At 37.1% G+C, this 24,934-nt stretch overlaps 1 protein-coding gene across 14 annotated transcripts in view; it reads left to right on the top strand.

Annotated features, from left to right (window-relative positions):
- The window catches only part of LOC135216083 (epsin-3-like), a 305,512-nt gene that overhangs the window by 211,192 nt on the left and 69,386 nt on the right, over window positions 1–24,934 (top strand). Inside the window, exon 11 of one of the 14 annotated variants that reach the window (XM_064251094.1) lies at window positions 20,163–20,222. The exons of the other annotated variants lie outside the window; for them this stretch is intronic. Within the exon in view, the coding sequence (XP_064107164.1) occupies window positions 20,163–20,222 (60 nt within the window). The remainder of the gene's footprint in view (window positions 1–20,162; window positions 20,223–24,934) is intronic. 14 annotated transcript variants of the gene reach the window in all.

The following is a 24,934-nucleotide window of genomic DNA, read 5'->3' as shown; positions in this document are numbered from 1 at the left end:
ATATGGTTAAACCTCCTTACCCTCGGCAGATGAGGAGAAGGAAGATTCATCAACGAAGATTCTTATGAATATACAAGATAATCTCGTTTATGTTATGAATAAAGAAAGAGCAAAATTGGATGGTTATAGTATCATTACTAAGCATAGCTTCATCTAGGCACTAGGTGCAAGTCAAGTGCCAGGTGCCTGCTTAGACGTCTACCATGATGAAAGATCCTCCCAAAAGAGCATGAAGGAATGCCATGGGGAAGGCACATAGCCAAAGGCCATACCACGTTGAATACCGCTTCTCTTCCGATCAACGAAGTTCAGTAACGTGGGGTCTGGTCAGTACGTGGATAGGTGCCACAGGATAGAGCAGTGACGTCACAGTCTCTCAATGACAGAATTCCTTCGCCTTTACAGTAAGTGAGGTCTAAGGAACAATAACCTATGAAAGGGATTAATCTCCTTCTGATCTTCTCGAATGGGAAGAAGTTTAGAAGACGAGGCTCCAATGAGGAAATACTTTCGAATTATAAAATTCTTACAGCATCCAGGATTTCCAGCTTCTTTGTGTTGGAAGATGGAAATTGAACAGGGTATCCTCTTGAGATTTGTCACGGGATCAGTTTTTCCTGACGGGGGCACGAAATTCTCGCACAGGCGGTTGTCGCCCGTGTCAGGATGTGTTTGAATCTGTGGGAAGTTTCTTTGGAAGAGAACCCAAGAACATACTTCACGTGAAAGAGACTCTAGTGGTCTCATAAGCGACTTCGTCTCTATCACATTGGTTTGATTTGGAGAGAAGTTTTTTTTGTAGGATCAGCCTTCACCTGCCAGGTACTCAAGATGTCGCACAGGCGAACGTAACCCTTGTCAGGATGAAGCTGATTCTACTTTAAACCCTTTACCTTATGAAGAGAGGCGCTCTCCTTGGGTAACTCTCTCTTTTCCCAACATTATGGGACAAGAGATGGAAAATATCAGACTAGGAAGTCAATGAGGGTGCAGGTCTTTCAGCTTACAAGACCTTAGCAACCCTTTTATTGCAAGAATTCGGAGAGTCTCTTGAGTTCTGCCACCCCTCCTTCTCCTAGTTCGTTACTTTTAAGAGGATTATAAGTCATCCTCTTCTGTATATATGCAGCAAACCGATTTTCAGAATGAGAACTTTGCAATTGTTTGGAATTGGACAAGACTTGTATGAGCTCGCATTATTTGATTAGAGGCTTTTTCAAGTAATAGAAGCATAGATTACAGCATTATGTCCATGGATAGGAAGCTTGAATGATTCTCTTCGATCCTTATTTCTCATTAGGATCTCCTTCGTCTAGTACCAATTCGTTTTATTGACGAAAAGAACGAAGTTAGGAGATTTTACATTCTCTCTCCGCCTCGGCGAGGAATGAATGTAGTAGAGAATTCACCTTAAGACTACGGTATGGTCATGTCATATACATATACCGAAGTTGACTCTATGGTTGACAACTGAATTCCTAGTATCCTTACAAAAGTGTTCCTAGTTTAATTCTGTTTACCGCAATGTAAGAGAATTATAGAGGATTCTTTATGGCAGGAGTTATCTCAGGCTTTCGGGAAGCATATGTAGAAAGCATAATCGTATTAAAGAACGAAGATTGCTCAGGATAAGTTCGATAAGTCTGTTGGGAATCATTTTCTTCGTGGCAGAAGTTGTTTCCCTGATCTCAGGCTTTCGAGAAGCATGTTTAGAAAGCATAATCGTATTAAAGAACGAAGATTGCTCAGGATAAGTTTGATAAGTCTTTTGGGAATCATTCTCTTCGTGACAGAAAATGTTTCCCTGAATGGACTATATATTGTCCATAAAAGTTTTTCCTACTGAGAACGGAATAAACATAGAAGGCTCAATGCGCCAGAAGAGCCAGAAGCGCCAGCCTGGCGCAAATGCGCCAGAAGAGCCAGCCTGGCGCAATGCGCCAGAAGCGCCAGCCTGGCGCAAATGCGCCAGAAGCGCCAGGCTGGCGCAATGAGCCAGAAGCGCCACCCTGGCGCAATTGGCGCTAGAAGCGCCATCCAAGACAATTTCTCGTTTTAGCGAGTTATTAACCTTAGAGTTCACTAGCCTCTTCGACAGAGGCGTAGTAACGGCAAGTTTCGTTCCTGATTTCGTTCCCCTTCTAATCGAAAATGGGTTCGATCCCAAGGAACTATGAAATTATTTATTTTAAGCATTTAGGCCAATGCCACAGCTCTCTCATATCACAAAGAGAATCAAGAATCTCTTTTTTCGCCCGGGTTCGCGTTGACAAAAGAGAACCTGTTCGGAAATCAGACACGGAACGTAACGATTCTTAAGAGATTCACTGCAATATGTTGCACGTCCGTGAGAAACTTCTCGATAGACGATAATAATTGTGAAATTATGTCTAGCATCTATTGGAGAGAGTTGTAAAAAACCTGAGAGAAGTCTTCTTCATAATCGCTTCGCAAGGTGGAAGACGACCAGGCTTCCTATAGATTACTTCATTATTCTTGACCCAAGAGATGTAGCAATTTACGCCATCTTTAGTTTTAAGAAAGGGGAATAAACTTTAGTCTTTTTCCCTTAAATATAAATTCTTAACAGATGTTAAGATAAAGGGCGTCAAAGGAAGAAAGGATGATACTTTATGCTTCATTTTTGGCCTTAGATATATTGGATTCACAGAGATCATAACGTTCTTCTCACAGCATGTTTCGTAAGAAATTTCCCAAAGATTCTGGAGGTTCTATTAGAATCCAGTATATAGACCTGTAAAACCTCTCCATTCTGAGTCGGTCTGCGTGCAGACTGACCAGAAGTAGACATGGTAAGAGGATTTTTTCAAGGTAAAAGGCAAGGTCATGGTAAAGACATAGACTTGCTGCAGATCTTGCTGGTGGGAATAAGGAAGCTGTCCTCTTCCTATACCTCTGTGAACCACATACGGGGTGTTTTCTTCCCTTTCAGAGGGAAGAATCACCTTTGTCTATATCTTTTATCAACAACGCAGTATAAGGTTATATTCTGTCTCTGCAAGGAGAATTAGATATAGCAGAGAATTAAGATCTTCGGGATCTTATACGATACCTCTATACGATAAGAGTAGGATATCATGCACTGAGTATGGGATTCTTTTTGTTTGGAGTCCTCAGATTCCGTGTTATGACAAGATGGAACTGCTCCTCATAAAACTTCTTTCAGAAATTTTATGAGGGAATTCCTCGTTTCTCTCGGTCCTATACGACCAAGAAGAAAGGGAATTTTTGTGCATTTTGGAATCTCGCATCAGATTCTATGGGAACTCAGCAATGGGTTCTTGCCAGCATAATATGTCTGGCAAAAGAACTAAAACCCTCTGTTCCTCACTTAATGCTCCAGATAGAGTTTTGTTGTTCAGACAGGGTCCTTACGTTTTCATCTACAGAAGAAGAAATGGTGGAAACGTTTGCCTACAGAGTTTTTGGAATGTGATGAGGGGTCAAAATGCTGCCCAGTTAGTATTAAGAGGGATATATATAAAGAGCTAAGAAATCAGGGGTCCGCCCAATTTCTACACTGAGTCTCCTTCGACTTCCAGGCTCCTTCCCTTCCTTCGGGCAAAGATAGGGAAGATTCTACAACTAGAAACCTCATCAACATGTAAGAAGAGATCTCGGTAGCAACAGAAGTAATCACGAGGGATCCTTTTCGGAATAAGACTTTTATCTCTCGTTCTGTTAGATTTCATATCAATTATGGATGTAGTTGACTACTACTCCTCCCCTTGCCGGAGAGGCCGAGAGCTCAAAGTGGAAGAAGGTCTTCCACCCTTCTCGAAGTCTCCTGATAAACTATTGTGGTTGTTTAGGACTTTCGGACAATGTAGCGCCAACTAGGCGTTAAATGCCATAACGGGCGTAAAAAACGCCAGAGGCAGACAGTCCCAAGACTCACTGTCATTGTCTGGTGAGGAGAAAGAGTGGGCCTCCAACCTGGCTTAGATTTGCTAGAGGTGAACAAATCGGACAGATAAGAGAGTTCGATGAGGACATCGACAGACATCTTCGAGACTCTAACAAGCTCGAAGCTCTAGCAAGGGGGGAGGAACCGACCAGGCTCCAGAGGCGAGGCTCCAGGCAGGCGCAAGGCGCCAGCCAAGAGCGAGGCGCCAGGCAGGCGCGAGGAGCCAGCCAGGCGCGAGGAGCCAGCCAGGCGCGAGGCACCAGACAAGCGCGAGGCACCAGACAAGCGCGAGGCGCCAGCCAGGCGCGAGGCGCCAGCCAGGCGCGAGGCGCCAGTCAGGCGCAAGGCACCAGCCAGGCGCAAGACGCCAGCCAGGCGCGAGGCGCCAGCCAGGCTCTAGGCTTCATCCAGAAGAGATCCTTTTCTAAGAAAGCCCTGGTCTTCTTTGAAACTATGTGATCACTAAAACACTTCATGAGTATCTTGATGATTCCTTCAAACAGCTGAGAATTAAAAGCGAATGAAGTGCGAGCTTTTATGAATTCTTGTTCTTTCCATAACAATATGTCATTAAGTACATATTAGCTGTCATTTACGGGAGATGCAACTCTGGGTTGACCTCCCATTATACGAAGGATGTCAAGTTGACCTACGAGAGATACGTCTCTCTGGGTTATACGTGTCTACGGATAAGTTGCTGGGATAGGGAGTCGACACTGATCCATAACTAGTGAGTTAAATCTTAATTTAACGGAATTTTATTATTTGGGTTGTTTGAAAGGAGTTTGGGGATAACTCTTTTTCAAGTTAAGCACGAACCCTCGTGTGAGGATCAGGTGATCGGGATCGGTGTTGTGCTCCTTAATTATGCCACTAGGCATAGGTGTTTTGTCATGTAAGTGGATAGGACCCCTTTTACAAATAACCATTAGATTCTGTCAAGTAAGTGGATAAGACCCCATTGACAGATCTACAAGAACTCTTAGCCATAGGTCACATCCTCGCTGAAGCTCTTGAGACGAAGCAGATTCCTAGCAATAGCTAGGAGGTCAACCCTTCGTCTAAACACATAGGAACCAAGGTTTTATTTATTTATTGCCTACAACGTATGTTGTTTCCTGTCTATTCAGTAAATTAGCTGTCTCTTACCCTCCGCCAAAGGTGCCAATCAGCTAAGTATATATCTGACAGGTAAGTTGAATGCATAAAAATGTTATTGTCATGATACAATAAAGTTTTATGCATACTTACCTGGCAGATATATACTTAGCTATAGACTCCGTCGTCCCCGATAGAAATTCGAATTTCGCGGCACACGCTACAGGTAGGTCAGGTGATCTACCGCCCCGCCGCTGGGTGGCGGGAATAGGAACCATTCCCGTTTTCTAAGACAGATTTTCTCTTCCACCTGTCTCCTGAGGGGAGGCTGGGTGGGCCATTAATCGTATATATCTGCCAGGTAAGTATGCATAAAACTTTATTGTATCATGACAATAACATTTTAATGTGATTTACTTTTAAGATTTACGTTAACTTTACGTTAGTTTACTAGGTCCCTGTGACAAGTGAAATGACGGTAAGGATTTTAAGATGAAAATGTTAGCAAAACATTTGTAAATGAGGTTACATTAAGTACGAAAGGAAATGACTTTCACTCAGCGAGCTAGTGAGCGATACGAGGTGAAGCGCGATTAGCCGGGTGAACAGCGTGTCGTTCAAACAGCTGATCTGTAAATGCGAAAGCGATTTACAACACGAAATTCTAATTTCTTATTCAAGATAAATTACGTTAATTTCTCTGGCAGAATGATCGATGCTAGTATGGCGATTGATATTATTTATGTTAAAACTTAAAAGACTTGCGTTACTTTGCTTAAATCGTTGAGATAATCTTAAAGGGATAAAAACATGGCTGCGCGTTGTGCGAAACAAAGGTTGGCTGGCAGGCCTGAGAGAGCGCATGCGCTCAGCTGACGAGAGCTGGCAGGCTAAGCGGTTACCAGCACTTGGAATGAAAACTAAGTAAAAACGAATTCCCCTAACATATCACAGACAAAAGAATTGTACACTTCTTTTGCTGTAACTACTAGTAGAACACTCCTAACTAGCTAGGCTTGCTAACACATGCAATAAACCCTGGCAAAGCACTTCCTAGTTTGAACTAGTACTTTCTGGCATCTATCTTACACACACGTGCTCGTGTCTCATCAGGCGAGAACAATACAAAATAACAGAATTCACTCGGCGCTCTGGCCGTTACAATATACGAATATTTCTCACTTATTTAAACAACTTCTAAAATAATTCCTTAACGTACCTTAAGCTAACATTGTTTATAAAATAAATCATATATGAATGATATACCTTACCGTGAGTCAGTGTGTGTGTCTTCCGCTGCAAGTGTGCTTTGATTTGCGCTTTGTAAAATCATTTACAGTTTGACATTTAACAAGGGATAACGTGTTTTACAAGCTTTTCAAGCAAGCTAGGTTCGAATCCTTGGCGAGGTCAGCCATTGTTACGTTTTAAGCCCTGGCCTGAAGGGCCCAAATACGTAAAGGAAAATAGTTGAGGGAAAATGGAGAATAAATTACTTGAACTTACCTTAAAAGAATTTATAGTGTTAATTTACTCTAGAGGAGGTCGCCAGAAAACTCAGCTAATTACTTTACATACATTTATTTACAGGAGGCTGCTTAATAGCCTAGGAAAGTAAATGCAACTTGTCCACACATGGGACCAATATTATCTCTCCCAAGGGGATAGTTGGCTAAAAATGCGGTTCACATAAAAGCTGGCTTTCAAAATTGTTCATATGTCTTGCAGTAAAGCATCACTTGTGGGCGCGAAGACTTGGACACGTGACTCAGGAAATCTGGAAGAAATCCCAGATTAGACAAAAAATAATCAAAGAGTTCTGGCACAAGTTACAGTTACTCACTTTGTCTAACACACTGGGGAGGAACTCTTAGCGTTAAATGAAATATTCAATGACTTCATTTGTCTGGGACGATCACACAAGGGAGGCTGCGCCCACGAGGCAGTGAGAGGAACAAAGGAATGTTAATTTGAGAATTAAGAGTTTGAATTTTGAAAATGGGGAGTCATTACGACACTAGGAGGGAAAGAACTGGCAATATGACTGATTCACAAGACGTACCTGGATGCCATAATAAGTGGACCTTTGTAGAAATGCGGCGTCGGCTTTGTCTCAGGTCTGGGCGCGCCAGTAACGCCGTGGTAGGCCTAAAATGGAAGGCTGGCTGGCTGGGACATCAGTCCGAGGTCACGACTGGAAGCGACTGAGGTCGAAGGCAGGTGTGTAGCATGGGTGTTGGGGGTCAGCTTGACCCCCCCAAGAGCAGGGCATCCTGGAAACAGAACATACGGTATATATAGATGTAGATATAGATAGGTACTATATACAGATACGCAATCCTTTATCTGAAATCCTTGGGGCCAAATGTGTTTTGGTTTTTGGAAATTTTGGGATTTCAGAACTTTGGGGTCAGGATCATGATCAAAAGCAACTACTGCAGCAAAAGCATTTTTTTTTTCATGTTTTTCCACTATATTTATTTATTCATTTTAGTTTATTATTTATTTTATAACTATCAGTAATAAAATGAAGAACCTTTCTCCAAGATCGATATGATAAAATGTATTTTATAGTCTTACTTATTGTTAAAATTCACAATTGAAGTGCAATTGAAGCATGTAGTGCAAGAGTGTTCTAACCCTCAAAAATGGCGGTTTGGAGTTATAGGCAGGGACGTGTTGTCTGTAGATTTGAAAACCTTGTATTGATGTTGGAAAAGGCAAAAGCGAACATCCTTGGGTTTACTAAGGTCTAAAGTGATGTGCTTTGGTCCAACAAGAGGTGCAGACTAACTTTAGATCGGGCACGATGGGCGGTAAAGTGTTCTAACCTGGGAGGGTGCTGCAGCCAATGGCCAATCAGAGCATGCCTCAATTATTGTTGTCAGCCACGCCACCTGAGACTGCTTTCTCACAGGCTTTAAACCATACTAGACAATTGTTTATCCTTCTTTTCTTTGCCCTCTTTTTCTCTATTTCTGTCTACAGGCAGTCCCCAGTTATTTGGGGGGTCTTGATGGGGCGTTGATAAGTAAACACCGCCATAGCGCCTCACAGCGTGGTTGGTATGGTATTAGCGTCCCACCTCGGTGGTCGCGGGTTTGATTCTCGGCCATTCCACTGAGGAGTGAGAGATGTGTATTTCTGGTAATAGAAGTTCACTCTCGACGTGGTTCAGAAGTCACATAAAGCCGTTGCTGAATAACCACTGGTTCCATGCAACGTTAAAGCACCATACAAACAAACAAACAAACTACCATTAACCAAAACTCAGTAATTTATGGTGCTTATGGTGCCAACTGTTGGTTAATAGCGCCATTAACCGGTTAATGGTGCCTCTGTTAGTTATGTCATGGCGCCATAACTCTATTATCAGCACCTTATGGTGGCAATAACTGAAACTTACCTCATTATGGCACCAGACAAGTGCCATAAAACCAGATTGCAGTTAACCAAGTCCACCGTTAACTGGGGATTACCTGTATTCTTATCTGTTCCTCTTTCAATTTCTCTCTCTATTTTCTCTTTATATATTTTTTTTTATCTTTCTCTGATTTTCTCTCTCAAGTTGTAATTTTTCTCTCTCCCTGATTTTCTCTTTCAATATTTAATTTTTCTCTCAATTTTTCTTTCTCTTTTTCTGTTTCTCCTGATCTGAGTTGTTGGGGGGGGGGGGGTGTTGCCAATGTCCAAGATAGGTATAGATGTTAATAAGGCCCAACAATGATAGGAATATAATACAGTATTTTTCAGTCTAGAAAATTTGTTTAAATTCAGGAATTAGGCATTGCAACATATTTTTTTTTACAGAAGTCTTCTTATTACATACAATCATAAAAATTATCTTTCTGAGGAAAAATATTATGGGGGGGGGGAATAAAAAATTTTGACCCTAACCAATTTATTAAAAACTCAATGGCATGAAAGATCTATCCTAAACATTTAATTTGATGTACTATAGTAACACATTCCACCACTATTCGGTAGCAATCAGTAATTAACTTTGGCTGCTAATTACTCAAAACTAACATTAGGTGGGGTTATCTACCACTTTCACACTACGTGCACAGTTACTGTGTTTATTCGGTACTTAATTTTGACTGCAAATTACTCAAAACTAATGTCGGGCAGGTTAGACCACTTTCACACTATGTGCCTTAATTCAGCTTGTGAATTTTTATGATGAATAAGACTATAAAATACATTTCATCATATCGAATTTGGAAAGGGTTGTTCTTTATTGTCACTATGTCATCATCAGTTTGGAGTTGTACATTCGATTGCTACAACACTGATTTTTCATACGACTATATAATTTAGTTAAAATTATTGTTAAATTCTTGTTTTCAAGACGAATAATTATAGAAAGCAAATTACTGAATAATTTTTTTCCATCAGCAGTCAAGTAATCATGATCATGGTAACAATCAAATTTAGTGTCGTCACGACATACAGTAGACCCCCTCTATTCTCGGGGTTGGGTACCAGAAACCCCTTCCCCCCTAGCTAAAATCTGCAAATACTTTAAACCACTCTAAAAATGCTTAGACCTGCCTATTTTGAGTGTGAAAACCTAAGAAAAAACTCTAAATGAAAATTATTATACCTGAGTATTTTAATAGTTTTATCGCAAAAAGTGCTTTTAGTCACAAAAATTATATGAAAATACAGTAATCTGTGAATGTTTTTTTAGTGAAAAATACCATGAATAGGCAAGTCCATGAATCGTGAGTCCACGAATGCTGGGGTTGACTTGTATGTATATCTATATATAGAACAAAAGTAGAGGGCAGTCACTGGATAACAGATCTCCATGGCAACCAGCCAGCCAATCAGGTTTAACTGTATTCTGTCTGAAAAAGAATGTTTTGCTCATGTGAAATTGACGATTATGTGTATGTGTGTATTTTGAATACATTTCATAGTTTTTAATAGTGTATGTATTTTACTGATTACGTGAAGAATAGAATGAATTCCTTCTCATTGCTTTGAGAGCAAAATTCCTGGTTTAGAGATTCTTCCAGAACTAAAGTTTTTTTTTTCTAACGCTGTGTGTGACATACCTTCAAAACAATTTATTAATCTCTTTAATCTCTTGATGAATGGTAATCCATTTCTGTTTACCTGCTGGGCACAACCTTTCTAGTCCACATGTCTGACAACAACAACAAAATTTGTATTTTTTCTTTTTTCCAAATTTACATTACCTGTACAGTAAACCCCCATATTCATGTTCTAAAGATTTGAGGACTCGCCTATTTGCGAATTCTCCCACAGACCTTATACACCCATTATTCAAGGAAAATTCACCTATCCGCAGTATTTTTCACTGAAAATATTCACAAGTTACTGTATTTTCATAGCATTTTCATGACTCTGTACTTTTTGTGATAAAACTATTACAATAGTCAGGTATAAGCAGTTTTAGTTTTTTGGTGTTTTAACTATCAAAGTAGGCAGTTATAAGCAATTTTAGAGGGTTGTCAAAAACTGACTTGCATGGATTTATATAAAAACATATTTAAAAATATATAAAGATATAATACAGTAGCTTCTTAATACTTTTAGGGGTCTGGGTTTTGATAGTTAACAAAGTCTGTACTACTTGTATATTTTCCAGATATCTTATAGCTAAGAGCACTTCTACATGGTTCCTAACCTAAACTAATTTGAAATTTACACTTACATTCAATTTAAGGTACAAAATTAATGTCATCTAATGTGGCAGCCAAGCAAAAAATAATGCTAGTAATGTTAATGTAGCTGATAAGTACATAAGTTCATTAGTTGAGGTTATTAAGTTGTTACTGTATATAGTAATAAAATGTACAGTATAAAAAATATCTTATTTAAATGACATTTTGCTACTGGTAACACAATGTGTACTTTAATTCTATGCACATGGTTCTAGTGTTCAGTCAAGAAACTTAAAAATATAACTCAATAGAAAAGTGTTAAATCAGTTTTTAGTCCTTTGGCAGCATTAATTCTTAGGAGCAGATTCCAATGTGTGCTTGAATGCTTATCATTTGCAGAGCATTGGCATTGATATTGTTATATGTATGTATAAATATATATGTGTATATATGTGTTTGTGTTGTATGATCAGGAGTAATCATTTTTTTTCATTTGGGAACTGTAATGGCATAGAAATAATCTTTATTAGTTCAGGATTTAGAATACTGGTATCATTTTCATTTGAAGTTTCAGTTGAAAATGTATCAACAAGGTTGAAATGTAGGGTTTACTGTGGCTTTAAAATGATTAGTTAATAGCCTACTCCCTTATGCTCTTATACTTTTTCTTTAACATTGTTTGTCAACAGCAAATGTTTTGTGTAGTCTTGGAAATATTGTCAGCATTGCACTACCTTTTGTTACTTTTATGTCAACTTGATGAAGGTCCAGATTTGTTGTATTGTACTCCTTGACATAGAAGGAAGAGAGAACTTCTTATTTCAGTAATGCTTAATCATTTATATTTTACCCGATTTGTTATAATTTCCATTTACGATATGGTGTGAAAAGACAGGACACCACATCTGGAATTTGTGCTCAGCAAATGATGCTTTTCTGACTGATTATTATCTTGTATTTAATAAATTTGAGTAGGTAGGTATTGTTGTAGTTTATTTTATTTAAAACAGTCCTTATTGGAAGTATTGTAGTTGCTAATAATTTTATGCAAGTATAGATCTCGGGGAATGAACATATGGTGTTTAGGTAGGCTGAACTTTTGAGAAATCTTAATTAGCTACATCTGTGTTGTGTATACTAACACTTATTCAAAAATAATATTAATAATGCATTAATGGAAGTTATTTCTCCAGATGTGTAAGCTATGAAGAAGTTATATCTCTAGATGTAAGGTATGAAATTTGTATATACCATTGTTAAGTGTTCAGCTGCTAAAATTACCCAACCGCATGGAATTTCTTGTCTGATCTTGGTAGGATTCATTTAACTATTAAACTGGGAAATGATTTAGTATATAGTATATCATTATAATTGCAATAATTTGATTTGTCTGTCTTCACTGTCACACATGAATATATGTATAGCTTATCAAAGGATGTAAATGGTAAAATTCCTTATCCAAAGTCATGAATATTAGTGTTGTTCCTTTCATGAAACTGTCGTTAAAAAAATTTGCATGTCAAAATATTATTATATTGTTTTGGAGAGGATCATAGGGTCAAGTAGTTAGTCTTTCACAAAACTATAATGTACCCCTTCCTGAAAAGTCCATAAGGTACTGTATATATTCGCATATTATTCAATTTTTGAAGACCTAATTTTGCAACTAATTTTAAGAGGGTCGCATCATACACAGGATATAAAATTAGCGTATGTAATATTCACGTTAGTATTCTATGTTATACAAACATAATGAATATGCGTCTTTTCCATGGATCTTTTTAAAAAGTATGCTTTATTTTGCTGTATCCGATAATATTGTATGTATTCTCATATTACTGCAGGCACACAATCCTTTGTCCAAAATCCTTAGGGCCAGATGTGTTTCGGTTTTTGGAATTTTTTGGAATTGGGGAGGGGGGGGGTTGAGGGTAGAAAACATCACTACTGCAACAAAAACATTTTTTTTTTCCTTTTCTTTTCTTGTGATTTTTCATTATCATTAGTTATACATTATAGTTTACTATTTACAGTAATACCCTGAACTTAAGCAAAGTTAGATTGCAGACCCCTTCGTGCTAGGGGAATTTCCACATAGGGCGGAGTTTTTAAAAATGCTAATGTGTAAATGCTTACTTCTGGAGTTTGAACACTAAGTATGACCCTAATCGTGCTCCCTAAGTATTCAGCTAACTTTTAAATGAAGTTAAATTTAATGTAATTTCATTTAAAAGTTAGCTTAACCCTTAAACGCCTATTGAACATATTTTATGTCGATTAAAATTGTCTGTCATGTGCTTAATTGATGTATATTACATCGACTAAAAAATTTTTTTTTTTATATTCACGGAAAAAGTTATAGGCCTAGTTTGCTTAAAATTTTAAATCACGCCCCTTGAGGGATGCTTGGAGTTCACGAATCAAGCTGTTGTTTTCCTTGCATCCACGCGGTAACTGCCGAAAAAATCAGAAATTCTTTCGTCAGATTGTAGTAATGTTTGCACCATTTTATATTAGCCATTACATAAAGTTTTATATATATGAAAATGTGTGCAATTTCATGTAGAATACAACAAAAAACAACCCATGGTTGTAGCTTTTATCAGTTTTGAAATATTTTCATATAAATCACGATAATTGCCAAATTTCAACCTTCGGTCAACTTTGACTCGACCGAAATGGTAAAAAAATACAATTGTAAACTAAAATTCTTACATTGTAGTAATATTCAATCATTTACCTTCATTTTGCAACAAATTGGAAGTCTCTAGCACAATATTTTGATTTATGGTGAATTTTTAAAAAAACTTTTTCCTTCCGCGCAGTAACTGCCGAAAAATCAGAAATTCTTTTGTCACTTTGTCGTAATGTTTGCATCGTCTTATATTAGCCGTTATATAAAGTTTTGTATATAAAAATGTGTGCAATTTCATGTAGAATACAACCAAAAACAACCCATGGTTGTAGCTTTTATCAGTTTTGAAATATTTACATATAAATCACGATAAGTTGCCAGATTTCAACCTTCGGTCTACTTTGACTCAACCGAAATGGTCGAAAAACGCAATTGTAAGCTAAAACTCTTACATTCTAGTAACATTCAATCATTTACCTTCATTTTGCAACAAATTGGAAAACTCTAGCACAATATTTCGATTTATGGTGAATTTTTGCAAAACACTCTTTCCTTATGTCAGTGCGGTAACTCTGCCGAAAAAATCAGAAATTCTTTCGCCAGTTTGTCGTAATCTTTGCACCGTTTTATATTAGCCGTCACATAAAGTTTTATATATGAAAATGTGTGCATTTTCATGTAGAATATAACTAAAAATAACTCATGGTTGTAGCTTTTATCAGTTTTGAAATAGTTTCATATATATAAATCACGATAAATAGAAAAAATTCGACCTTCGGTCAACTTTAACTCACCCGAAATGGTCAAAAACTGCAATTGTAAGCTAAAATACTGACAGTCTAGTAATATTCAATCAATTACCTTCATTTTGCAACAAACGGAAAGTCTCTAGCGCAATATTTTGATTTATGGTGAATTTAAAAAAAAACTTTTTTTTACATCCGCGTGTTACGAATTCATGCATCACATTGTTATATTTTCTCTGTGTTGCTTTGATCGTTTTACAATTTATTATATACCAAAATCATCTCAATTTAGTGTATAATACAACAAAAGAAAATTGACTCATTAGCTTTAACCGTTTTGCTCACAGCACGATTTGTATACAATTATATATGAATTTTTTTTTTGCGCTGTCATATATTCCAATATTTATATATGATATTTTTTTTTAATTTCTGATGGTTGCATACTAAACTTCAGGCAATGACAAAAAAAGGAGCCTAAAATGAACTCTTATTCTAAAAAAATAAGCGTGCTGTGATTTTTTGAATCAAACTTTTTTTCCGCTTTGGCGCTAACTCCCAAACGCCGCCAGCATACGAGAGACGCTTTGGTAAATAGCGGCTCGGCGTTTAAGGGTTAATACATTACCCTTAAATAAAGAAATATTTGGGTTGATAAAAATATAGGAGTGTGTGAAAATTAAATATGTATAACATTTCTAACTTCTTTCCCCCTTCCACCCAACTGATCTATTTTTAGAAGTCTACTCAGCCACTTTTAAGAAATTATTTATTCTGTCTCTTTCTTTTTGTTCTGAAACTCCTTTTCATGAACAAACAGTGCTTTTTATTTGGACTAATACAACTCTTAGTTATGTGTCTGTGTGTTAGAACAACTCATTTACAGTTCTACATGTTAAGGTAAAAATAGATCAACTGAAAAGTGTCTACAGTAACTACAAATAAGAGAGAGAGAGAGAGAGAGAGAGAGAGAGAGAGAGAGAGAGAGAGAGAGAGAGAGAGAGAGAGAGAGAGAGAGAGAGAGAGAGAGAGAGAGAGAGAGTCTCAAGGATTAGGGTATCTCAATGACGTGTTAGTCCATCTGAGGAGACATGGAGACATAGTGTGCTCACTTATCTCTAAGAGCAAGTTTTACTGTTCATTCACAGTGTCCTTTTTATTTTGTCTAACTTTCTTTTAAACTCTTCCACACTGTTGATGTTTACAACTTCTGGTGGCAGTTTATTCCATGTGTCACATATCATGTATGTCCTGTTCCCACAATGAGATGTGTTGTATCTGTTCAGCTCTAGTTTCCATCCATTATTTCTTGTCTGGTTTTTGTTTAACGTACATAGGTTAATGTCTACTTTTGTTATGTCTTTTCAGTATTCTGAATGTTTCTATCAGTTGTCCTTGCAATTGTCATGTTTCTAAGCCGTACATGTTCAAGCTTTTTAGTTGTCTTCGGTAACCTGATGCGTCATTTGCATTCTAGTTTTGTTTACAATCTTAAAATAATCAGCTGATTGCATTTTACCAATATCATCAGTCTTAGTTGCCGAATGAAACTTAATTCAGAGATACTTTCCTTTCATAAATTATCAAAGGTGGGTTTAACAAAGCAGATTCTATATCATGTTTTTCATACAGACATTGCCTAAAAGGGAGACCATTGTTTTGTTTCATCACCATTCTCAAACAACCGCTAATAAAAATACAATAATGAACGATAATTATCATACACAAATATGTGCTGCCTCAAGTGATGTTCACTGCTTTTTTGTTATAAAAGAATGGGGAACATGAAAATTTAAAGTGTCAGAAAATTATTTTTAAAAATGCCGTGGTTGGTACCGAAGATGTGTATATGATATCGACGACGAAGCCGAAGTCGACTTGCCAGAACCAGACTGGAATCCCTTTGATGGTGGCAAATAATAACATTTATTACATTACAGTAATAATAACATTTATCCTAAATGTTATTATTACTGTAATTACACTACCACTTAAGTTTCTAAAAGGTTACCGAAGGATAAAGGTTGCTGTTAGAGCAACCATAACTCATTGTTTACATTTTCTTAGCTGGGATCGCATAGGTAAAAGTTTGTTTCATTGATTTAGAATTATTCCTCAAATAGGCTATTTGTTATGAAGATATGCCAATAATATATAAGGTAAAAATGGTTTTATTACCTTTACTATCAGTTTATTTCATGATGTGAATCTTCAGGTTAGGCTATTCACCAAGGCCGAGGCTAGCCTACCAATACACATCTTAGAATTTAAGGTTTGATTTTTAGAATTGTAGTATAAGACGACCCCAAATTTTTAGGGTTGAATTTTAGGATTTAAAGGTCATCTTATATGCGGAAATATATGGTATATAAAACAAATTATTGAGCAATCATTGCCAACAGGAGTTAAATAGTCATGATATGCCAACGTTCAAACTTAGTGCCAGCCACGACATAGCATATCTATTAATAGAACAGAAGTAAGGGGCTGTCATTGGCTAGTCTCCATGGGAACCAGCCAGCCCCTCACATTTTAGCTGTACAGGCAGTCCCCGGGTTACGAAGGGGGTTCCGTTCTTCAGACGGGCCGTAAGCCGAAAATCGTCGTAAGCCGGAACATCATAAAAAATCCTAAGAAAACCTTACTTTTAATGCTTTGGATGCATTGAAAACTATGTAAACTGCATTCTTATTGCATTTTTCATCAAAAAAACCTTCAAATATTGATTATTTTGCATTTTTGGTGTCATATTTCATCTGCTAGATGAGCATTGTAGGCGTCGTGACCCAGGAAATGTGATGAATATAATTGAAAAGCACTTTAACCTCGGAACGTCGTAACCCGAACCCATCGTAACCCGGGGACTGCCTGTATTTTGTCTTGAGTAGAACATTTTGCATGTGAAGCTTACAAAGACCCTGTGTGTGTGTGTGTGTGTGTTTTGAATGTTAGTATTTTTAAGTATGTGTTTTGAATGCAGTACAGTGTTCCCCCGTATTTGCAGGGAATCGTACCAACCCCCAACCCCCCCCCCCATAACTACGTAGTCTGTGAATAGTTGAAACCCCTCTAAAAATGCTCAAAACTGCCTATTTTGTTAGTTGAAACTCAATAAAAATCCACTAAAAATGGTTTGTTAACAGTTTATCACAAAATGTGCATATTATGATGAAATAATTTTTAAAAACAGGAATTTTTCGCTATTTCTCATAGAAAAAATACTGCGAATACGCGAATTTCCCGTGAATAATGGGTAGATATGGTCCATAGAGAAATCCGTGAATATGTGAGTGCCAAGGGCGCTAATACTGGGGTCCACTGTATAGTTTTTAATAGTGCACATATTTTTTGGATTATATGAAGAATAGAATGAATTCCTTCTCATTACTTTGAAAAATTGCTGGTTCAGAGATTCGTCAGCAAACAAAAAGATTTTTTTTTCTTCAGATGATGTATGTTGTATTGCTGCGTTGACTTACCTTCAAAACATAATTCATCTCTTTAATCTCAAGGAATCTTAACTCATGTCTCTTTACCTGCTGGTCACACCCTTTATACTCCATGCAACTAACGACAAAGATTTTTTTTTTTTTTTTTTTTTTGTCTTAAATCTAAAGAAGTATTTACAAATACTGAGTTTTACAAATATTTATTTTACTGTATTAAATACAGAAGATTCTGTGATTGTCTTGTTAGACAGATTTGTGTAAATATACAAAAAATGTCACAAAAACTTTATAGAGAATTACTTTTTCCCAGTCATAGTATATTTGTAAATACCAAGTATTTCTAAATAACAGAAAATTTGGCAACAGCATTCTCATTAAGCCAAGCGAGTTGCCAAAAGTTTATGAAAAATTCTGTGGTAAACAACAAAGAACATGTAAAGTTGTTCTATACTAATGTGTTTAGAATCACTGATAGTACTGGGTAGAACACATAGTAGGATGTTTTGTAACCCATAGAATTTAGTAAATAATGGTTCAGGATTGTGAAAAGTTTTGTTGATTGTTGAAATACTAAAATTGGTTGATGATCATGAACTTGTTACTCATGGATAAGGGAATCTTACTTAAGGATGTTTTCATGGAATTTAAGTGATATAGGATAGGCCCTAAATGTTGGGAAGCTGAGTTCAAGGATTGAATTAAAATACTTCCAAATGAACAGGACATAATTTAATTAATTAAAGTTATGCTCCCTCCTACCTCCTGAGTACTTGTGTAGCTGGTACTATACGAGTATACCTGTCTTTTCTCAATGCTACCCCCATTGTTACTTCCCTTTCCTGTGAATATATAGTTTGTGCAGGGTTGTGATTGGAACTATCATTTAATATGTATTTTTAAAAAGGTTCAAGTATTATTTTACAGCTTACTAAGGCTAAATCGGAAAGATAAATATTTCTTGAAAACTTCAAATAAGCTATGCAAAATCCTTCAGACTTTAGGAAGCTGCTGTAGAAAGCTGTTTTCTTAACCCTTAAGAGCCGGGCTGAAAAACTTATATGCAGCACCCAAGGCCAGGGAAACTTTGAAGTCAGCCAATTTAAGAAAATAAAACATCAATGGAAATAGGAACATATGCAAATGCACAAGGTGTCAGAAAAAAAATTCAAAAAAATATTCCCTACCTGCTACAAGTTGAAAAAGACTATTTACAATCCCTTGTGGGGCCTCTTTTACAAGACAACCGTAAATTTTACTAAGTTATACATGTTTTTTTTAAATAAATAATTTTATTTTTTGAAAAATTATAATTACAGTTCACACAGTATCAAAACAGATAAGACCTAAAATCAGTAACAAATTCTGACTATACGTATATGGTTGTAAAATGTTTACATAAATCTACAGAGATCGAAGATGCAGTAATTTTTTTTTATTATACATTTCTTTTGTAATATTTCTTTGCACTTTTCTTTGCAAAATTACAATTAGAACTAAAACCAACAGCAACCCCTGGTTATATTTATGAGCAAATTTATAAAAAGACCATGTGAGAGAGGGGCAGTACATGCTCGCTTGAAGTCAAGATCACAATTAACTCATGAGCCTTCCGGCGCTTGGTCCTCATGACCTAAATTTTATAATCAATCAATCAATCAACTCATGAGCCACCTAATCGATGTTCTTAGCCACTCTAAAAGTTGTCATGAGTGAATATATAGGTAATAGAAGTATTGGAACCTCTTTCCAATGTGATTTCTCAAAATTGATGACGCGTAATATTGATGTTCACCAAGAGTGAATCCATCCACCACCCAAAGCCTGTTATTGCTACTCATATGAGGGTATCCATCCATTAAGGGTTAATAGAACTAATTTCTATAGAAATCCATTAAGATATGTAAAATGAATCCAACTACACTGACTTGTAGAGTTCAAGGAAGAAAGGTTCCAATACATATGCGCATATCACAGCCCACCCACTGTATATTTATGAAATCTCTCATAATTTGGTGCTAACCCCCATCTGGAAGGGTGAGAGGAAGAGAGGATGGCATTTCAGATTATTATGAATGGGTTGTATCAAAATTTGCAAGCCTCGTTAGTTATATGAAAACAAGTTGGTCATAATTATCCTATACTATTGCAGTTGCAGTATAGACAAAACAAAAGAACCTCTGAATAGAATAGAAGACTTAGATGCAAAAAATGAAATTCCTATAGATGGAAGATATAGTGGAACCAATGATGATCTTGAGTGATGCATTTTCATTAGATAAATTTAAAGGTATAAGAGTTTTGAAATTATGCTAATTTGGATGTAATGACAAGTTGGTTTAATTTGTAGACCCTCAAGCATTTATTGATAAGAAGTGGTAATCAGAAAAGGGAGAATGTATTGAGTGCATAGCTAGGTCATTTGTTAAGGTTGAATAGTAGGGAAGCTGCTAAGGCATGCAGTTTATGAAGGTTACAATGTTTGCATGTTTGTTAGCACAACAAGAAAGCATAATTTTTTAAAACGTATGATAATGGTAAAAGAAAATCTCTTTATGTGAGAAAGTTTTTTCAAAGGTGTGAGTTTCTGAATCAAGTTTATGGCGACTTTTATGATGGGTATTTTGCTTATTACATGTAACATTTCACATTTTTTATTGCATGGTCACCCAGCCTCAGACTTTGAATATCCTTGATGACATATTCAGTAATGGGAATCTAAATGAAGATTTGGTAAGGCAGCTTCTTCATTAATGTAATGTAATTACATAGAGTGTAATGGTTTGTGCTGTAGTTTAGAGCAATATTTTAGCATTGGAACACAGTACAAACATCAAAAACAAACGGTGTTTAATTCACATAATCATAATGTATAAACAGGTGACATATACTATAACCTACCTGTATTATAGAATATGTATTTCAATTTTGAACTAAAATGTGGTGGCTTCAGGAAGATTATTATTGCTAGTAGTACAGTACATAGTAGTATTTTACAGTAGTGTAATGAGACCTCTCAGTCATTGTTAGAAATTAATAAGGATTGACATAAAGATGTGTTCTTAAGTGAGAATAGAAGAGGAAACGAGGTAAACAAAGTTTAGTTAGGGTAGAAGGGATGCAACAAGACCATCTGGTACCCCTTATTTTGCTGCATAACTTGTAATTTCCCATTAACATTCTGTTGGAATGTAGTTGTATTTAATTTTTTTAAGTTTCATAAAAACCACTTTTTGTGTCAGTGCTCTCACAAATCTTTGCATATATGTTGGTTAGTTGGTTAAGTAAATAACTCAAGTGGTAGAAATAAATTAATTTTGCATAAAATACTTGCGATAAATTTTGACTTTTGCATAAAGTAAGGAAACAAACATAGTATAATTTGATGAACTTTATAATATTGCTTATTTTAATATGCAATGCTCCAAGTTTTAATACGCTTCATTTTTTTTATCTCATGTCACTTTTTCTGTATTATCTTATGATATTCATGGTAAAGAAATATGCAACAACCTCCAAAGTTGCATTGTAGGCAAAATTTGAGATTTGTAACAATAATGATGAAAGTAATTAGCAACTGTATGTTTTGCTTTCAAATCCCTCAGTATTTTGAGGCATGTTGTACTTTAGTTAATTGTAGTGTAAATTATTTTTAGGTATTTGTATAGTTGGGTGGTATTCATCTTACAAAATATGTTGAAAGGCATTTATTTATTGTATACAATTTTTTTTTTCATTTCAGTCTTTATCTTTGAGACTGCAGATCATGAATAATAATGACAGTATAATTTTTACCTTTCTCTTTCACTGTTTGAATATTGTTAATCTCCATGCATATAAATATATTAGAAGAGTGAGTGAATTGGGTAGATGGATATCTCCCACAAGGCCTAGACACCAGTCTGCTCATGTAAATAGTAGGAAGCCAATAAAAAATAGCACAGGTCCCCTAAGAGACAATGGGGGAAACCTAGTGAACACAGACTTGTAAAAAGCAGAATTATTGAATAAGTTTTTTAATAGTGTTTTCACAATTGAAGACACTACCTCAATCCCTGAACCAGCTATTAAATATGAAGGGGCAGAACCACTTGACAAAATAATATTTACAGAAGAAGATGTAAAAAACAAAATAGAAAAACTAAATAAGTTCCAATCTCCTGGCCCAGATGGGATTCATCCAAGAGAGATTAAAAGAGTTAAAAGAGGATATAGTTCCTCACCTATATAAACTCTACATAAAAATGGCAGAACAACGAAATGCACCCAAAGGATGGAAACTAGGTAATGTGCCCCCAGTTAACAAATAAGTTCCAAGAAAAGAGCCAGGAAATCATAGACAACTCTGTCTAACATCAGCACCTTGTAAGATTGGTAGAAACAACCTGTTGTAAAACAGTCAACACGGCTTCAGACAAAACAGATCCTGCCTATCAAAACTTGGAATTTTTCCACAACATGCTTGGTATTTATGACAGTGGTAGAGCAATAGATATACTCTACTTAGATTTCCAAAAGGCCTTTGACAAACTTCCAAACAAGAAACTAATGACAAAAGTTAGAGCTGTAGGAACTGTAGGAGACACAGCAGACTGGATCGATGACTGGCTAACCAATAGAAAACAGTCGTAATAAATGGTGAAGAATCAGAATGGGCAGATGTGACAAGCGGAATTCCTCAGGGTTCTGTCCTTTTATTTATATTAATGACATTGATGTAGGAGTAACTAGCAAGATAGCCAAATTTGCAGACAACACCAAACTGGGTGTATAAGTAGCAGACCTAGAGGCATTAGAAAGTTTAAGAAATGACCTAAAGAAAATAGGAGTGGTAAAGGCTCAGTAAAAAATAGCAGTCCTAACAAGAGATTAAGGTGGGAAGAAGAAGCATTTCCTTGTAACATACTCAAAGCTACCGCTGGCTGGACATTGTAGTTTTAGTTTCTTGAAATAGTGAGAAATATATCAAATGCATTGTCACTGTTTTGCGAGGCAATCACATCAAATAAACAGTTTGTTTAACTGTTGCTGACAAATTTTTTTCTCTTCATTTTTGTTTATGTTGGGCCTGAATATGTATGTTTGTACAGTTGCTTCATGTTAACATTTATTTAAAGTAAAAGTTTGAAAAATGTAAATGTTACAATTAATTTTTAGATGATATTCATATTTAGTCTGATGAACTTTACTAAGTTGTTGATGAAAAATAAGATGAAAAAATAAATGTCTTTCAGCATGTTTTTGAGGCAAAGAATCACCCTGCTGGTAGATTCATCCAACCTGATGCCCACTTGTCAAGAAAGTTTAATGATAGTGCTATAAATATATTGTTAGAAAATAGTGTTTTTAATTATATAACTTACCCAGTAATTATATAGCTAAAAGTTTCTACAATCAGCTTTTAGAATTTTGAAAATTTGCGAGTTGTGCTACTTCTAGCCAATAGGTGACAAGCCCCACCTACTTTTGGGCTAGAGGAGAACAACTAGCAAACAGGCCTCAATTTGTTTCTGCCAGCTGATGATTCCCTCTGAAATTCTTTATTTAGGGATGATGATTGACTCTGAGTTTTCGGGTTTTCCCATCTTCGAAGAGAATACAATGGTGTCTGGAAACAGTAAAAAAATTTCTCCACTTAAGTAGCTGTTCCACGAACGCTTGGATGAGCCTACTGGAAACATTGTCTTTTATGGAACAGTTTGCTCATCTGGGCAGTTTGCATCTGAGACTGCTCCAATATGATTTAAGAGCCATTTGGGACAGAAAAGTATTTCGGGAATCCGTCATTTTCACTTGTACAACTTCCCTGGTGGTTACATATAGCTGTCATCTCCTGACGTCACGGCAGAATTTGTAATTCGCGGTAGCGCTATTGGTTTGACAGGTGATCCCTCTAACCCCGCCCTCTACAGGGTAACAGGAACCATTCCAGCAAAATGTCAGAAGTTTCCTGCCATCGGAACCGATAACACGGTTCCTCTGCTGGTAGGAATTTGGAATTGATCATCTTGGTTTTTCTCCTTTTGGTGATGTACCTTGAGTTTTCTGATCTTTTTGCTAGCAGCGATAGAGTTATTTCGGTTTTGGAAGAATTGTTGTCCTTTTTAGGAATTAATTATGTTTTGTCACGATGTCTGACACCGGCTCTATTCAGTATAGGGTGTGTAGTAGTGGGTGTAAGACTAGACTTCTTAAAGCTTCACTTGATCCTCATTCTACTTGTGTTAGCTGTAGGGGACGTGAATGTTCTTTTGAGAATACGTGTGAAGAATGTAAGTCTCTACCATCTCAGGAGTGGAAGGCTTTGGAAAAGTATATGAGAAAGTTAGAAAAGGATAGAATCAGAAAGACTTCACAGAGATCTAATTCTAAGTCAGTGAGTAGCCAGGATATTCCTCTGAATTCTGTTAATCCTGATCCTATTAACCCCGTAGTTGTTTCTCCTGCCCTCGACTCTGTATCTCCCGATCCCGATCCTGTGTCAGTATTACGAGCCGATATGGACTCAAAATTTGTCTCTTTCTTCACCACTGCAGAAAATGGGTGAGACAGTGCAAGAAGTGGTACTTAAGTGTGACAAGCTACTTAGTGCTAGTGTAGTGGAGGAGGTGGCTGTTCGGCCTGTTCGTTCTCCTAGGTCTAGGCCCCTGTCAAACTTCCCAGATCCTGGGAGGAGGCATGCCGAAAACCGCAAGGAGGCGAGCGGGATATGCTCCCGAGCAGTCGCCCCCTCAAGCAATCCTGTAGCCATATCCCAGGATGCTGTCGCTCACCATTGGAAAGGTGTTGCGAGGAAGTGTTTTTTGTCAAGCGACTCGAGTTCAGACGTCTCCTCTCATAGAGGCTGGTGTCATAAGACGTCTAGACCGCTGAAAAGGTCTCGCGATGTTTCACCTGCTGCGGTTCCCAAGAAGGTGGCGGCTGCCGAACCTTCCTGTAGTTTTTTGGAGGAGCCTGAAGCTTTTTCTCCGGCTGTTTCAGTTTATTGCCCTTCTCTCATAGAATTGGAGAAGCCGGACACTCTCACGCCTTCAGAGCCTTCCCCAGAGCCTCCTCAAGCAGTAACTCCTGCGGCTCCAGACGTGTTTGTGGCTCATCCTTCTACTCCCCCTTTGCCTTCTATGTCGGTGGATCCTCAACTTTTGGTTTTAGACCAGATGAATGCCAAGTTACGCAGTCTTTTGGAGCTTTTTGGCAAGTCTCTTTCTTCCCCGAATGCGCTCCCGGCTGCCTTGCATCTTCCACAGACTACTGTGCAGTCCTCTTCACAGGCTCCTCTTCAGGCTTCTTTTCAACCTCACGTTTCGGCCTCAGTCCAGGCGCCTGTTCAGACTCTCCATGTGATTCCTCTTCAGACGCTGCTTCAGGCGAAAGGTCAGACTCCTTTCCTGACTCCTTCTCTGGTGCCACGTTAGGCTCTCGCTCGAGCGCCAGCTCAGCCGCCA

Source organism: Macrobrachium nipponense, chromosome 6, assembly GCF_015104395.2.
Source record: "Macrobrachium nipponense isolate FS-2020 chromosome 6, ASM1510439v2, whole genome shotgun sequence".
Classification (NCBI taxonomy): domain Eukaryota; kingdom Metazoa; phylum Arthropoda; class Malacostraca; order Decapoda; family Palaemonidae; genus Macrobrachium; species Macrobrachium nipponense.
The sequence above is the reverse complement of the archived record's forward strand: the minus strand, read 5'-3'. Positions and strand labels throughout refer to the sequence as shown.